The sequence below is a fragment of the Leuresthes tenuis genome, unplaced genomic scaffold (assembly GCF_036924035.1).
Source record: "Leuresthes tenuis unplaced genomic scaffold, fLeuTen1.0.hap1 SCAF_6, whole genome shotgun sequence".
Classification (NCBI taxonomy): domain Eukaryota; kingdom Metazoa; phylum Chordata; class Actinopteri; order Atheriniformes; family Atherinopsidae; genus Leuresthes; species Leuresthes tenuis.
In genome coordinates, this window is record NW_027325360.1 from 11,147,745 (window position 1) to 11,163,741 (window position 15,997).

The 15,997-nt window shown below is 39.0% G+C and overlaps 1 protein-coding gene across 2 annotated transcripts; it reads right to left on the reverse strand.

The window, feature by feature from the left end:
• Positions 1 to 6,449: 6,449 nt before the first annotated feature.
• On the reverse strand, positions 6,450 to 13,024 carry paip1 (poly(A) binding protein interacting protein 1). Of its 2 annotated transcripts, none has more exons than XM_072387552.1 (11): positions 12,611 to 13,024; positions 11,377 to 11,528; positions 10,980 to 11,177; positions 10,713 to 10,825; positions 10,423 to 10,534; positions 9,612 to 9,737; positions 9,406 to 9,512; positions 9,016 to 9,133; positions 8,823 to 8,877; positions 8,220 to 8,298; positions 6,450 to 7,362 (listed from the first exon to the last, which is right to left on the reverse strand). In XM_072387552.1, exons 1-11 carry the CDS (start codon positions 12,807 to 12,809, stop codon positions 7,275 to 7,277), a joined length of 1,347 nt encoding a protein of 448 aa, XP_072243653.1. In that variant the 5' UTR covers positions 12,810 to 13,024; the 3' UTR covers positions 6,450 to 7,274. The 2 variants fall into 2 exon arrangements, with proteins under 2 accessions (XP_072243653.1, XP_072243652.1); XM_072387551.1 differs by having other exon boundaries at positions 9,394 to 9,512.
• Between the last annotated feature and the right edge of the window lie 2,973 nt (positions 13,025 to 15,997).

The following is a 15,997-nucleotide window of genomic DNA, read 5'->3' on the forward strand; positions in this document are numbered from 1 at the left end:
TAAAGTTTTTCTCAGCAGACTCAAAGGCAGTCAGATAGAGAGCTGGAGGCAGGAACTCTGGGATAGATCATCATCCAGATTGTATTTAAAGTTCAAAGTCCAGAGATTTCCAGATAAAAGATCAGATCTAGAAAATCAAGTGTTAGCTTTTCACTTATAATAGCACCCAAGACGTGCACACCTACACAGTCTTTACTTTAAACATCCTGAGCTGATCCTGAGGCAGTAGTTAATCAGCAGATGTCGATCAACAGACTGAATAATCTGAGACTTTTCCCATCAGTGAGTTATGGTTATGGCAACAGCTTTAGGCAATTAAAATATAAAGAACAAATGAACTGAAGCCCAGACAGCAGAATGCCAATAATGAGATATTTCATAAGACAAACCAAAAGCTTTTTTAAAAACTTTTTTTTTAACTTTTTTGGAAAACTGTGATGTAAAACTTTTGATTGAGGAAAGCCACTGTGGTGAAAATTTTGAGAGAAATTTTACTTCCAGTCAGTGTTGCCATTCCAAAATAATTAGGAAAGCATTTGAAGTGGTGCCTGTTGCTGCACATAATGTAAAGGCTTCTTTTAACATTACAATTTGATGTCTTTGATGGCCTCTGAGGAAGTCTGAGAAAATAACCCTCATGACATCACCCTGGATTCATATTTTTGACAGAAAGCCTTCATTGTGAACTGGGGTTGTGGAATTTGAAAGATGCAGGCATTCACCAGCCAAGGAGGGTCAAATGATGGCCTTTGGTTGCACTGTGCCACATCTAGGAAAGATAATTTGATAAAGACACAATAAAGGTATTCAAGCTTGAGGGGTGATTTGTTTTTTGCAGCTGAAAGCACTTGTTTGATCAGTTTCATATCCCAGTTTCAACCTGCAGGACAAACCAGGAATTAAACCAAAGGCATTTGTCCTAAACACTTTTATGTTAAAGTCAAGTCAACAGATCATTAGTTAGTTATGAATATGATGTGGTACTGCTCTGAGAGGGTACTGTTGCTCTAATATGCTTATACCCAATCACAGACCTCCTCTTTCCTTTAATGAAGCCAGAATCTGCTGGAAAACTGATGACAACCAGAATTAAAAACACTTGCAGTTTATTTTTCAAAGACTGGACTGAACTCATATCGTGATATCCAAGAGTTGACCATTTTTTTCCATCATTATCTGACGATTTCAACTCTGTTCCACTCTGTCAGTTCTAACTCTCTCGCCAGTTGCGAGTTCTCGTTTAACAGTCTATGAGCTACTGAGCTGCTTCCTCTCTTAGGCCAGTGATGCAACTGCTTAATAACAAAGATGAGTAGAGCGTAATTTTCCATCTCCACCCTTCTGAGCAGACCACGTCAAATCTTAAATCGTAGTGAGGCGTATGTAAGCTGCCAGACTTTCACATTACGAGCCACAAGAATGTATTAAAGGCTCTCACTCTCAGGCTATGAACTGTTCCGCCTAAAACAAAAACTCTGCAAGGAGTTGTGAGGTAAATGTAAGATTATCACGTTATGAATTCCTGCAGCAGTTATAACATACAGTAACCTATTTTCCTTTTGGCTGATTTGTTCAGGCAACTCGGGAGCTGATCGAGAAAATTATCCATTTTGATGGTGTGGAGGTATAAGGCTCAGGCTCAAGCCCTTTCCTGAAATCAGCTGACCTGTTCTCCACCTCCTCACTTTGTGCAGTGCAGTTGTGACTCGTGCGCTTGTCATCGGCTGAGCTAGACAGTCTTGAGCAAACAAAAAGGGCAAGTTCAAGAAAATTCAACAGTTGTGTGGCACTGATAAGGGATAGCTCCTGGAAAACCAGAGTTTGTTTTCCTTTTATAATTGTTTTGATGAGACTTTAACTACTAATTGTAATAACCAACTCACTTAGTCATAAGTTATACAAATCCAACTGCATGTCTTTAATCAATTTGCCTTTAGCACAATGCTACATTCTCTTATTTATACATTATTTCAGTAACAGCAGTGTTTTAGAGTTTTAGACAGTCTTGTTGAATCATGTAGAACAATCTAAGGAAGGAGTTGTAAATAGTTTGGACTATGATATATTTTCCTGTAAGGCGCTTACATAATGTGGCAGTGTGAGCATGTCAGTAAAAATCCCCTCTAAGGAGGATCATGAATCACTCCAAGTTGGTCAGGATGTTTAAACACCTTTTGTTATCACAGCCCACGTCTTTTCCTTTTACAATCATGGCAAAAAAAAAGAAAAGAAAATACACTCACATCCCTAAATTCCAAGGTTTTTCATTCCACGGCATAATAGAAATAAGAATTGCATGGTCTTTATTGAGTCTTAAATTTAGGTAAATATAAATAGAAAATCAGTAATCGTTCAGACTAAAAATAAGACTAAAAGTCTTATTTTCGACGTGTTTATCCAAACTGTGCCACACATAAATATTCAAGACAACACGGGAGAATTGATTTCTGTTTACTAGATTACTGTTAAATTACATTTAGTGGTTGCAACAGCCTGTGACAACATAGCACATTGTTAATGGCAGTATTTACAGCCAGAAATATGGTTACAATGAAAACCCTTGTTGTGCGCAGAGTCTGTGGTTTTTTGTTCGCTTCATTGTGGAACACAGCACCATAGCAGATCAGCTGTGTCAACTGCAACACAAACTGAGCATAACTGAGTCTCCTAAAGCGACAGCAGTGGTGGGACACAGTATTTCACATGAATCTTTCCTTCTAATGTCACTTTCATGAAGGTACATTAAAGTGAAATATTGTTTTACATAAAAAACATGTTCAATCAAAAATTAATTGAAGTGCAGTAGTTGATTAAAGTGAAAAAAACAAAGCCAATTATGGAGTAAAAACATACCAACAAACTTCATGTTGTGTTCTCTTCTCAATATATCGTCGCAATTACAAAAAAATATGCACTTTTAATAAAAGAAAATTAAAATAACACATTTTCCCTTGAATGCAGGGTTCTCTCCGGGCACTTCCTCCCCCGCCAGGTTACATCAGGGTAATTGGTGACTGTAAATTGTTTTTAGGAGTGAATGTGAGTGTGCATGGTTGTGTGTCTCATTTGTCTCTGCGTGGTCCTGTGATGGACTGGCGACCTGTCCAGGGTGGACCCCGCCTCTCGCCCAATGACAGCTGGGATAGGCTCCAGTCCCCGCTGCCACTCTGAGTTGGTTTAAGCGGGTATAGAAAATGGATGGATGGAAAAAACTCAAGCTATATTTGATCCTCCCAAGTTAAAACCAGTCAAAAATATGCTCATGTTTTTCTTATCACTGCCTTTTCTTTCACCACAACAATAATTTGTAATACAACAAGTGTTACAGTATATCCAGGCACATATTTTACTCCAACAGACTTCAGAGGAATATGTTGCCAGGGAGAAATATATTACTGATTTCCAGTGAGCTGGATACACATGCAGGAACACACTCAAAGTGCTCTGGGTGAGCGGATTGTACCACTGTGCTAATCCCTCTTTCACACCCTTCTGCTGACCAATGGGAATCTCCAGCCCTGGTTTCCCCTGTTGCATTGTGAGCCAGAGTCACATTCAGCTGGCTCAAAGGGGCTCACGAGTCATTGACTGTGCACAGACATGCTGGTACTGTAATGTGACCACTACCGAAGGTACTGTCCTATCACAGGACATTTTTGTCATGCGTACAGTTGCATATTCAATTTTACAAAAGAAAATTGTGAAATGCAGTTCTTTCTATATGTAAGAATTATGATATTTAGTTTTGTGCCAGTCATAAATTAGTGCCTAGTGGTTTGCAGATTAAGATATCAGCAGTGTACAGTGTACTTCCTAAACAGCCTTGCAGGAAACACACATGCATATTAGACTCACTCAGTCTCCCTTACATGCACAATCATTTTCTTGCCATTTCCCTCTGAAAAGACAACATACATTGAATTTACAGCAGAACTCTGCTCTCAGATCACTACGTGGTTTAGATAAGCTCAACAATTCGTTAGTCAAATAGCATAATTGCCTAAGTCGTATTTGAATGTCTTAGACTTAGCCAATTATGCTATTAGGCTAACGAATTGCATGTTGGCAATAAACTGGATTCAGACTTGTTGGGGATGTTTCTAGGTTATGTATGAAGACTGGGAAGTATGGCAGATGTGAACAACTTACTGCAAGCTTTTTTACTCTAAAGTGCAGTATATCAGTATAGTAAAAACATGACAGATTTGAAATATGAAATGACCTGGTGGTTATTTGTCATACATCTTTGTCAGAAACATTTTCAAAGAAAACTCAAACATTTTACAAGTTGAACACATGGTTGGAGCGGAGTGGTACGAAGGCACAAAAAGAGCTAAGCTATAGTAACAGGGAAATATTTGTGGTGTGGTGTTTAGCTTAAAGGAATGTCAGCGTATGATTGTTCATCATTTTCCTCACAACAAAGGCAACCACTAAGAATCTTCAAGGCCATTCTAATTATACATTACAACTTTCCCAACACGAACCAATGAAAAGGCAGAGGTCTGTATTCTCTTTAATTAAACAAAACTAAATAGTAATGGTTAATAAGCACAGACAGTGGGATGTTACGTAGACTTGAGGGAGAGTTTTATACTCAGTGTTTGAACTCCACACAGCAACATTAACATGAAAACTGAGCTTTCGTGAAACTCAAAGTTTACTTGATGTCCTTTTCCACAGAGTGTGGAATGTGATGATGTTTCATGGGTTGCCCACCTTTCAAAATCAGCTATAGCTTGTAAATGAGTTAATCTTTTTGCAGTCTTTTTAATCACAATAGATAAATCATTAAATTAGAGAATAGCTACGAATTTTGGAGAAATTGTGGGATGTAAACTTACGTAGCAAAACTCCTGAATGATAAGACACAGCTTTGCAGCAGTTAGTGAATGATTGCTGGCTTTAAAAACATGATTTATCTTATACATAATCAGATTTCGGAGATGGCAAAAAAATTTTCAGGAATGTTCAACATGATCATTCCTGACGAGTGATGGTTATATGTGGGAATGAAATGAATTACACTTGCAGCTATATATTATGTTAGCATTCTTTTCATTTTACTTTCAAAATGGACTAAATGGACTTTTAGATATGGTTCTAATTTTTGAGATATCCATGAAAACTCACAATTGTTTAATGTGTGATCCGCTTTTTGGCTTCAATCTAAATATAGCTCTTTTTACTTAAACTTTATAAACCTTAATAAACTTATCCATTTGATCTCTCTTCAATGTTTTCCTAAGGTACTGGAGTGCAGGTGGGAATGGTTGATGAGCTTTTTGTTTTTGTGAATTTAGTTAGTATTTCGTGTGTGTTAAGGGCCCCCCGTGAAAAAAATTTGATGACACAGCTTGATAGACTGTCCTATCCATGAATTCATATCCAAATTTGTCTGGAGAGCACTGCACATACCCACATTTACCACTTGATGGCAGAGTTTGTTCAGAAAATCTTCCTAGTCTGGAAAACCAGTGTTTTGTCACACACACAGTGACTCATTCATAGAAAGAAAAAACAATCTGTCAGCTAGATTAGCTGTAGAATCCATTAATGACACACAAAGCTTCTTTTTCTTCCATTGATTTAGACATACTTTCAAGTAGATCATTTTAGGGCCCGGGGTGGTCAACTCTCTCTTTGAGAGCTGTAGTTCTCAACAACCCATACAGCACATTATTATGGTATTAGAGTGCATAGAGTAAATGACCTGGGAGCGCCGACTACATACCAAACAGATAGAGAAATACTTGACTGCCAGTTCTGTTCTAAAATAGTTACATTTTCCACATCTGAACCAGGACGCCTGGATGCAAAGTGGGAAATCGGAGTTGAAAGAATGGCAACAAGGAGTCATATTTCCTTGTTGGATATCAAACATGACATATTACTGATGATTAACATGATTAACTAATCTACTTCTTCAGGTAAGTGAACTTTATAACCAATAGGGAATTTATATTGATAGCAAAGCAGAAGTTTCTACTTCCTACTTCTGAGGTACAGCAAAATCAGCATCATGAGATTGAAGTAAGGCGGAGATACAGAGGGAGGAGGCTGGATAACCTTGTAAAGTAACGTATAATTCCCCTACAAATCTGAACTGCTCACTGAATGTCACAGTTTCAGATATAAGGGTGATTTTTTTTGGCTGACTACCATGCACAGGTGGCATCACTGACTGGATAATGTAGTGGTACGATTGCCACCTTTCATATGGGTTCCCTGGGTTCAAATCCTCTGCATGAAAGGTACTATCTCCAGTGTAAGTCACTTTGGATAAAAACCTCTGCCAAATGCTTTAAAAATAAACTTGTTGTCATGATGTATACTGTTCCACTGTTAAAGGTATTTATAGATGCATCCATCTGCAAATCAACTTCACTGCACCACCAGCTACACGTCTCCTTTAACTTGAACATGCTCACACAAAAAACAGAATAACATCACATTATAAAGAATTTATTGCAGGCAAACAATACTATAAATAATATTTACAAACTATAAAACAACATTCCTTTTCATGAGACCTGTGAATTGCTGGTAAACAGTCTTTCAGTGGTGGGATAGCGATGATTCGTTTTGCTGTTGAGCTTTGTCACCCTGACCTGCAAGATGTCTTTACATTTGGATGGACACTCTGGAAATGAATCGGATTAAGACAAATTGCATTGTCTGAGTTTTTGATTAGTTTACTATTTAAAGTCCTCAGCCTTCTGCAAAGCTTAAAGACCTGAGCCATTCATTTAAATCAGGTGTGCTGGAACAGGGAAACATGGCAAACATGCAGGGCGGTGTGCCTTGAGGACCAGGGTTGGGAAACAATGCTCTAACGGATTCGTTTGGCCTCTAACGTGTGTGGAGCGATTGTTAATGTCTAAGAAATGATGCACAAGGTGATTAAGCAAACCTGCCTTTCAAAAAAATTCACACCACACAATTTCCCTCTTTGCATTCTTGTTTAGGCTTAGAAGAAAGCACTTCAGAAAGAAAATCAAACAAAGAGAAAACTTCCAAAAAAAAAAAAAAGTGAAAGACCTTTGAACAGTTATCCCAGTTATCACTGATTGTCCCACTTTCTAATAACGCTGACTGGAGAGAGTGTCAGAAGTGGAACTATGAACAGCTCTTTGTTAAAAGGCTTATTTGCAGTAAAACAAAAGTCGTAGTCTATCCGCTGCTATTTTCCTTTGCTTTTCAACATTCCAGCAACATGTGTGGGAAAAGTACAGTATATGCCTGCTGAGTCGCATTAGATGTCCACTCTCATGTCATTGTTGTCGTTTCCTCTCCGATTCTAAACAGAAATTCTCAAAAGCTTCTTCTATCTCGGGATCCATCTCATCATCAAAGTCAGATCTGTGAACACAACACAAAAGGTGATGTTAATGCATCAGACTGCTTCAATTTACACTTTTTATAAGCGTGTGTTGTTTCTTTTTTAATGGTTTCTGCAGCCTACACTGTGTGGAACCAACTGCTATTTGAGCAGAGCCACAAAAACACAAGCTCACAGACAGTTCTGAGAGGGAGGACAGGAGCGAGTTAAGCCCTCTTTCACGCCACACTGCTGACTAAACTGAATCTGAGGCCCTGGTTGACCCTGATGCACCGTGGGCCGCTCAAACACATTTGCCAAGCTCAGGGGTCCTGCAGGTCAGAGGCTGTCATGTGACCTGTCTGGTGAGTTTACCATTCAATCACATGGCCAAAGATGTGTCAGCATGGTGGCACAGTCAGGCTGGGCTCTAAACTACGAACTGATGATTACTAATAATAATATTTGTAACATTAGAGCTTATGTGTGCAGATTTCATTTTTCTTTTGAACAGGCTTTTCAGCTTTTGTGTCGATGAGATGATTCTGTATGTCAACAAACCTATGATAAATGGTTTCAATGCAGAAAGGAGTTGGATTAAGTTGGAACTGGAATTATTCTGCTCATCACGAGAGCTCAGATGTACAAATGACGCTGAATTAGTTAACCTTAACTATTAATAGCTATACGTGCAGCACTGTAGCTCCCAGCCCGGTGTCAAGAAATATGAGGAGCAAAACATCACAAATATGTTATTAAGTAGCTCATCCGGTTCTTGTTCTTTTGACTGTTAACCACATCAACACGCATCACCAACATTAACAAGTAAAGCCGGTGGCTCTAAAAACAAATGAATATAATTCAAACATTTCATTTTACATTGGCAATGTATACTTACTCCTCATTTCCATTTTCTCCATAAGTGTCATCGAAAAAGTCTTGCCTCTCCAGGAGCTCTTGGTATCTTTCAGCATATTCTGCAAAAACCAGACAAACTGACATTCAGGGACTGCAAAATTAAAACACTTCTGTTTGAAGCAAAGCTTTTTTTCTAGCAGACAAGTGCACCGCAGAGGAATAAAGTGACGTAACAATTCTTTGCATCTACACTAGCAAAGCAAAATGCGTGGGATAAAACCAAGAAATATGTATATATTTTTTTTCAAAGTCACATCGCATCTGTATGTGTGAATAGAGGTGAGAGGGGATGGTTACCTGCCTCAGATTACTAACTATTAATCCCATCCCTTTAAATCATTGGAATATAATGGCATTGGGTTTCCTGCACCATTCAGATAATCAGTTCAGTTAGGCACAATATCAAAGCTTTTTAAAAGTTAATTGTAAAAACAGAACAAGAGATTCAACAACTAAATTATCTTTTTTTTTTTAGGATGTTGAGGTTTTCTATTTTTAACTCTGTGCATTAATTATGCAGAGCCCCCCCATCGTTTAGCGGTTTTCCTTATCTCTCTTGGTGTAGCTTGGGCGTGTGACTCACCAGGGTCTGCTGCAGTAAAAGGTGTCCCATCTTCAGTGTAGAAAGTGGGTTCATTCTGAGAGGTGAAAAAACACGAGGCTTGTATGAATACAGAGGTAAAGGATGTAGAATATGATAAAAACTTCATTAATTCATGCATTTATCTTTTTTTTTTTAATAAAGGCAAAATAAGGGGTCTGGCACAGGCGCTGACCATAAAGTAGTTGGGGTCATTGTCTGGTGTGGCGTTGCTGGCTGCTGCAGCAGCACGAACTCGGCCCCAGTCACTGGATCTCAGCTCCACTAGTTTCAAGAGCATCTGTCTCACATTCCTAAAGGGAAAAAATATATAATACAGTTTCACCCATGATGCTTAACACCTACGTGCCTTGTTTACAAATTGATAGAATTTACTGAGGTCTTAATGAAATATCTGTGACATGATTGGTCAAACTAACAGAGTCAGTACAGCAGCACCATTTTCATCCCCTCTACTGTGGCCTTGTATGTACACAGGATGGAGGATGAAAGTTTCAGTGCGATCTGTTGGTTTCATTAGCTTCATTTTTTTTAAAGGAGCCGTTGTACTCACTGATATACACACCTGCTGCAGGTAGCATCCAATAAAACAGTTTCTATTCTTTGGATCAGTTCCTCCATGTGTGGTTTTCCACTCTCCTTCCATGAATCGTCCAGGACGGACCCTGTCAACTGTAAATTCAAAACATTCTCATTTCCTCCTTAAATGTGAGCTATGACAGCAAAACCCTCACTACGAATTCTGTAAGCATGCCGAGTGAATTTCCACACCTTGAGCAGTTTGACAGCACAGATGAGATTTTCATCCACAGGATTGGAGAACAGACTGTTCAACAAGTCTTTCAGACCAGTGAGGAGGATATCTGCCTTCTTTGGAGGTCCAGTTCCACTCTTAATCTAGAAATACAGAGCAATTACCACAAAAGGAAAAAAAAAAAAGCATCACCACTTTTCCCAATTTCTGCAACCAATCAGCTGCTCGTCGTTGAAATTCTACTTGTTGATCTTCTGAACTTCAGGACAGACTGATCTGTTTATCAACAGATCGCACGTCTGTGAAAGCATCATTAATGCTGAACAAGATGTAAAGGATTATAGAGCAAAATATGCTGCGCTCCAGGCTCTTTTTCAAAAAAGACCTTGCATATTTCAGCAATGCAATGCCAAACCACATTTTGACCGTTTTACAACAGCATAGCTCTCTAGTAAAACTGCTAAACTGATCTGCATGCAGTCCAGTCCTGTTTTACATACCTGGACACAGGTTGAACATCTTTGTTTTTTTTTTTAAAAACCGTAGCAATTGATGTAAGCTACTGTTGTAATTATTTGGAAGCAGTTACTGGCAACACATAAAAAAAGCGCATATATTTTACAAAATGAATCCATCTAATCCCAACATTTGATATTAACATTTTACATTGAAGCTCAATTTTTCAGGAAACGGGGTTGCATTTTTCTTTTGAAATGAATGAATATCCGCCAGAAAGAACGTGGAAGTACATGACAAGCAATGACAAGTTTGTTTAAAAGGACAATATTACATGCACCAAGACACCTTAAAATAAAAGCAGCTGCTTACCTCCAGATGCAGGTAGAGCTCTCCCAGAAATAGCACGAAGGAGTGAAATTTCTTCTGAGTCTCCGAGTCTCCTCTAACAGCTACATCCCTTTGTTCATACTCTTTTTGACATCTAGAGAAGACAACAATCTTTGTTTCAAAAACCTCTCTTTTATGCTGCTGTATATCCTGGCCCCTCTCTCACCATTTCATCCAGTTGTATAACTAGTTCAAGTCGTTTGTTGGAGGAGTTTGTCTCAATCTCATTTAAACACATAAATAAAAGCTGGTCAGTCCGTTTTCAGGATTACCGTTGCAAGAGCCGCTGACGAAACTTGCCACTTGGTGGACTGAAAGTGAGGTGGTGGGACAGGTAGTTACAAAGCCTGGCACCAGTGTACGAGAAGTTTGGGATGGCAGTAGACTGCAATGAAAACAAAACTTTATCATACAACTGTGTTTTTATCACAAACACGCATGAATGTTTCTATCAAATCAAGGTGATGTATTCAGAGAGGTTTGGTACTAATATAAATCATCTAACATTTAAGAAAAATTCGAGCCGAGCGTCTTCCGACCTGTGTGTAGATCAGTTCCACCAGTTCCTGCAACAACTCTTCAGTGGTGACCCAGGAATTGAGAATACTGGTCATATATTCAACATCGGACTCAAAGGACCCTGGTGAGGAGCTCAGGTGACCAAGGAAGTCTGTGACCATCTCAGCCAACGTTGGTTCCGGGTAATAGCTTTCACTGTCGTCATAGTAAGCAGGGTCCTGCACAAAAAGCGAGAAAAATTCAACCGAGAAATCCAGAGCACTATACAGAGTGACATGTCCAAACTTTCAAACAAACTTTGTGAGATTCTCATCATTTTGGACATACTGATGGATGCAGTACAGACACAACTTGGTCATAATAAAATGGAGTTATGCCATCAGATTAAATATAGTGGTGATGTGAAATTCCTCTTACTTCATATGGGCTCGTTCCAAAGGGGACAAACTCTGGAGCACTCGCTGAAAGCTTCGATGACTTGATCAACGTGTCCACATCATTACAACCTCTAGAGGAAGATGCATTGTTGACAGTTGCACTTTGTTGAGGTCTGGTTTCTTTTCTGCAGTCTATAGGAAAAACAAAACATGTGCGTTTCAGGCTTTAACGTGTGTGACACTAAACAGACCAACTTTATTTTCTGTTCTGACAAGTGTGACAGGGAGTCTGTAATTTATTTTGTTCCAGCCAGCTACTCATTCCATCAAAAAAGAACAAACAAAAGAAAATACATTAATACAGCTGATGACATTCTTTAAAAAAAAACAAAAAAAACCAGACTTTTTAATAAGGTTTTAGTAATAAAGCTCACAGTCATGGATATACAGGAACATATTTTGTCATTTTGCATTCAAATCAGTTGGAGTAGAATCAGTTCTTTGATGAGTGTTTATAAAGTACTTATAAAACCCAACAAAAAACAAGCACTGTCCTAAAGAGTTTATAGAGTACAGGGATTAATAGTAATAGTGTCCCTGTCCCAGGCTGCATGAATCACATGTGGTAACATTTGGTTAATAAACTGATTGGGTCAAGTGGCTCACTTTTCCGGGAGGATTTTGGTAAAACAAAACAGACAGTAGAACTTTGCACCAAATCCCCAGACTTAATTATAAGTCCATCCTGCAAAAAATAGCTAAGACACAGGATCTGCCAGCCTATTGGACAGGGGGATTGATAATTATATGTTTTCCATATACAAAGACCCGTTTCACCATTTTCAACCCGTTCTGGCTCATCCTGGTGTAGTAAGACAAGCTAATTCACTCCGAGTCTGCGTTTCTAACTCAAAATGACGTTAGCTCCACAGAGGCTTTAGCTGGATGGCCTTACTCTTGACACATAATTAGGTAACTATATCTGAGCAGGAGCTTTTTTAGGTGCCGCGTTAGCTCACAGAACATGTCGCAACGTCAAAAGAAAGGGCAGCTATCATCAGTGGAAAATAGCAGCTAGCTAGCTAGCTAACGACAGCTCCAGAATTAGGTGTCCCCCCCACACGCTTCACAGAGAAAGTGTCAACCTGGGTTAATCTTAGCTTCTGATTTCAGCTAGAGACAGATGTGGCCTTCAGTGACCCTGTCAACCAGCGATCCGTCATAAGAATCGAATGTGAAAGTAGCTAGCTACATTAGCTAAGGTAGCTTCCTACCTCCACCAACCAAGACGTTGGCCGTGCCCGAGTTGTTCTCTGCAAACGGCTGCGTAGTTCGCGGCTGTCTCAGTGGCTCCCTTTGGTTAAAAAGCGTGGTTTTGGTGTCATTTTCCCCCGCGTTACCCACCAGCCCAGGGTCTGCTGGAACATTACGGACTCTCCCCGCTCCCGGAGCGCGGTCAAAATTCTCAGTCATGACTGCTTATTGTCAGCTTAAACTCTCAAAACTGCATCTGAGATAGAAATTTAAGCTTCTCCCTAACTGTCTCTTTTTCCTTTTCCGTAGCGGTAAATGTTTATATGTTATCACCGAAACACACGGCCTATCTCTCTTTCATGGTGGCCTTTTCTCGTTTGGCTTGGTATAACAGTATAATGCTACACAACTTTTTGAGCTACTTCCTTTCACAACAAACTTGCTGTCGTCTAAAATCCACAATATTTGATACAAAACCAAAACTGTTTCCCTCTAGTGGTTTGGAGTGGAAGCTCTGCAATAGCCTGAAGCCGTGTCTGTTACAGTGAGAGATGGATGGATAGATAGATAGATAGATAGATAGATAGATAGATAGATAGATAGATAGATAGATAGATAGATAGATAGATAGATAGATAGATAGATAGATAGATAGATAGATAGATAGATAGATAGATAGATAGATAGATAGATAGATAGATAGATAGATAGATAGATCGATCGATAGATAGATTAGTTGGCAGATTTCAGTAGTGATTGCATTTCAGATGACGATTTCACACAAGACTGTATAACAAAATGTTGAAATACAATGGATAGTTTCATGCTACTTTTCCTTGGGTCAAGGATACATGTGCCTCCAGTGATGTGAAGTTGTAAAAGGAGTGAAGTAATTTGGAAAAATATAGTACTGCAACATAAAGATTCCATTTAGGTATAATTTAAAGAATTTTCATGCAAAAATCATTAGATGCATAGAAAGAGGATAATTGGACTTCCCTTCAAACCTATCAATATCAGTTTTATATATATATATATACATATATTATAAATGTATAAAATCCCTCAAATGCCCTCCCTCCCTGCATATTAAGTATTTTTTCCCTCTAAAGCTAAGCTCTAAATGTTGTTTCAAAGAATTCACCGCACTAGGAATTACAGAGAAATACAAGCTCTTTTACACGCTCAATTTTGTGTTTATATTCAGCACATATATATTTTTCCTTTGGTGATGGTCATATATTGAGAAAATGCCCAGCATGGAATCTTACTCAGGTTGTTTTAAACTAACAAACTCTCTGAATAAATACAGAGGACATGGTCCGCGGTGACCTCGGAGTCACAGGGTTAGCTGCTTTTTTTGTTCATACAGTTGTTGTTTGTGCAACATAGACATATAGTGATGGACTTTTTATTTTTTCATTATTTTTTAATTGCTCTAAGTGCCAAAGGTTAGATACGGCATACATTTTCATTTTTCATCTCAGAGAAGATTTAGGACCCGTGCAACCCGCTCAGAAGTGCCTCTTTCCCTGGCTCACTCAGTAGCTGCCCACTACAAACATGTGTTGCACCAGACATCTCAGAGTAAGTATTCATTAGTTGTTTTAGCCTCTAGGCATTTTCCACTTGTTTCCCAAAGCTGGATCACATTATACAACAGAGAATTCCCGTGCCAGAAAGTCAGAGACCCACTTTGATAAAAGATTACTGCACCTATTTTGTGTTATTGCTGTTTTCCCCTCATGCCAGTTTCTTGGAGGGAGTTCAAACCTTCACAAGTCTAGGGAATGCAGAAAATGACAAATGACTAGGATTGGTGTGTGTGCATGCGCCTGGATGATTGTGTGGGTTCTTTGGATCGGAGTCAGCAGTATAAATTATGTAGGTTATCCCTGGCTGTTTATTGACTGCATCATTATTTACACACACACACACACATTTATAGCTGTTTCTACTAAAGTTGGGATGCTTTTAAAATATAATCAGAAACAGAATGCAATGATAAGCAAACCATTAAAACAGACAGCATATGCAATGTTATGACAGAGAGATTTAACTGTTTATTTGAAAACCATACGCTCATTTTAAATTTGATGCCAGCAACAGGTTTTAGAAAAGTTGGACAGGATCATGTTTAGCTCTGTGTTGCATCACCGCTTCTTTTACCAATCATTGAAGCATTTAGGAATTGGAGAAGTCTAATGCTGTCTTTCCAGCTAGATACAGTGTTGGTACAGAAATACTTCTTGTAAAACTAGTTGTGAGATGTTACACCAGCTGTCTTTATCATTAAACAGTTTTCCAGTATCTTGCTGATGTATGTTTGTGTTCCAACATCACATTGTGGTGATGTTGGAAACTCGGAAATTTCAGTTGAACTTCTTAATCTGTCCTCTTCTGTGACCTCTGAGGGTTTGTTTTATCTCCAGGACACTGTTGTGAGTTTGGCCTCATCGGTGCAACAGTCACAACATATTTCACAGTTACATATAAGAGGAGAGAAAATGTAATAGACAGTGTTGCATGTGTTGTTGAAGTGATCTTACAGAGAAATTAAATTATATTTAAGCTACAGTGCTGAATCCTACATCCAATATTTTTTATTGTTTTCACTCCTTCCTTTCACCCCTTTTCACAGCCGCAAGCCAACTTAGATTAATTCAAGACTGAAGATCATGGCCATTGCTCTCTACAGTCCATCTTGTGCCTCTCTGTCTTCCTCTGCCTGTCCAGAGATAGATGCTCTAAAAGGCAGGATAAAAGAGCATGAGGCCCGGAAGCCTGTGGTGTTAATGTTCCCCCCGCAGTCTTTTGATCTGCCATCAAGACAGCTGTCATTGATTAGTGAGTTTGTGGATGATTACTGCAGGAAGTGGGTGGTCAGACTCAGGTCATATATCTCCTTCTCCCTCATCCTTCTCTTCCACATAGATTCATGTCCTCATCCACGGTCGCAACACACCGGTTTGCAGTAATCATGCAGTTCGACATTAAAAAAAACGTTCATATTTTTTTGCCAGTGTTATCAGCAGGTGTTAAATGTAGCAACTCTTTTTTAAAAAGAAATCACTTCTGCAATCAGGGAATGTTGCAGTTCTTGCAGGGATGGGCTGATGTTTGGAAATTATGTCAGCATCTACAGGTCATACCAGGGAAGTTGCCTCCCTCCTACTTTGCTGTGGTTTGTTTCCCATTTGTTTTGGGTACTAATCGTTAGTGCAATGGTTCCCACATGGAATATCTGGCTAGGCATTAATGGTTGCCTTTTGTCCCACCCTACCTCACAGACTCTGATAAGAATAGACCCACCATGACCTGAACATTTGCCAGCGTTTCTCACATGTGCTAAAACTTTACATTTTTCCTGCAGTTCACTCAGTCTGTGGTATGTAGATAAAAAAAAG

Excerpts from the sequence above, each read along its gene's own strand:
- paip1 (XM_072387551.1), bottom strand. The coding sequence starts at position 12,809 with ATGACTGAGAATTTTGACCGCGCTCCGGGAGCGGGGAGAGTCCGTAAT. Across the intron at positions 11,529-12,610 it reads CAACGTCTTGGTTGGTGGAG|ACTGCAGAAAAGAAACCAGA; the intron begins GTAGGAAGCTAC and ends TTTTTCCTATAG. Across the intron at positions 10,535-10,712 it reads CGTCAGCGGCTCTTGCAACG|ATGTCAAAAAGAGTATGAAC; the intron begins GTAATCCTGAAA and ends TGTCTTCTCTAG.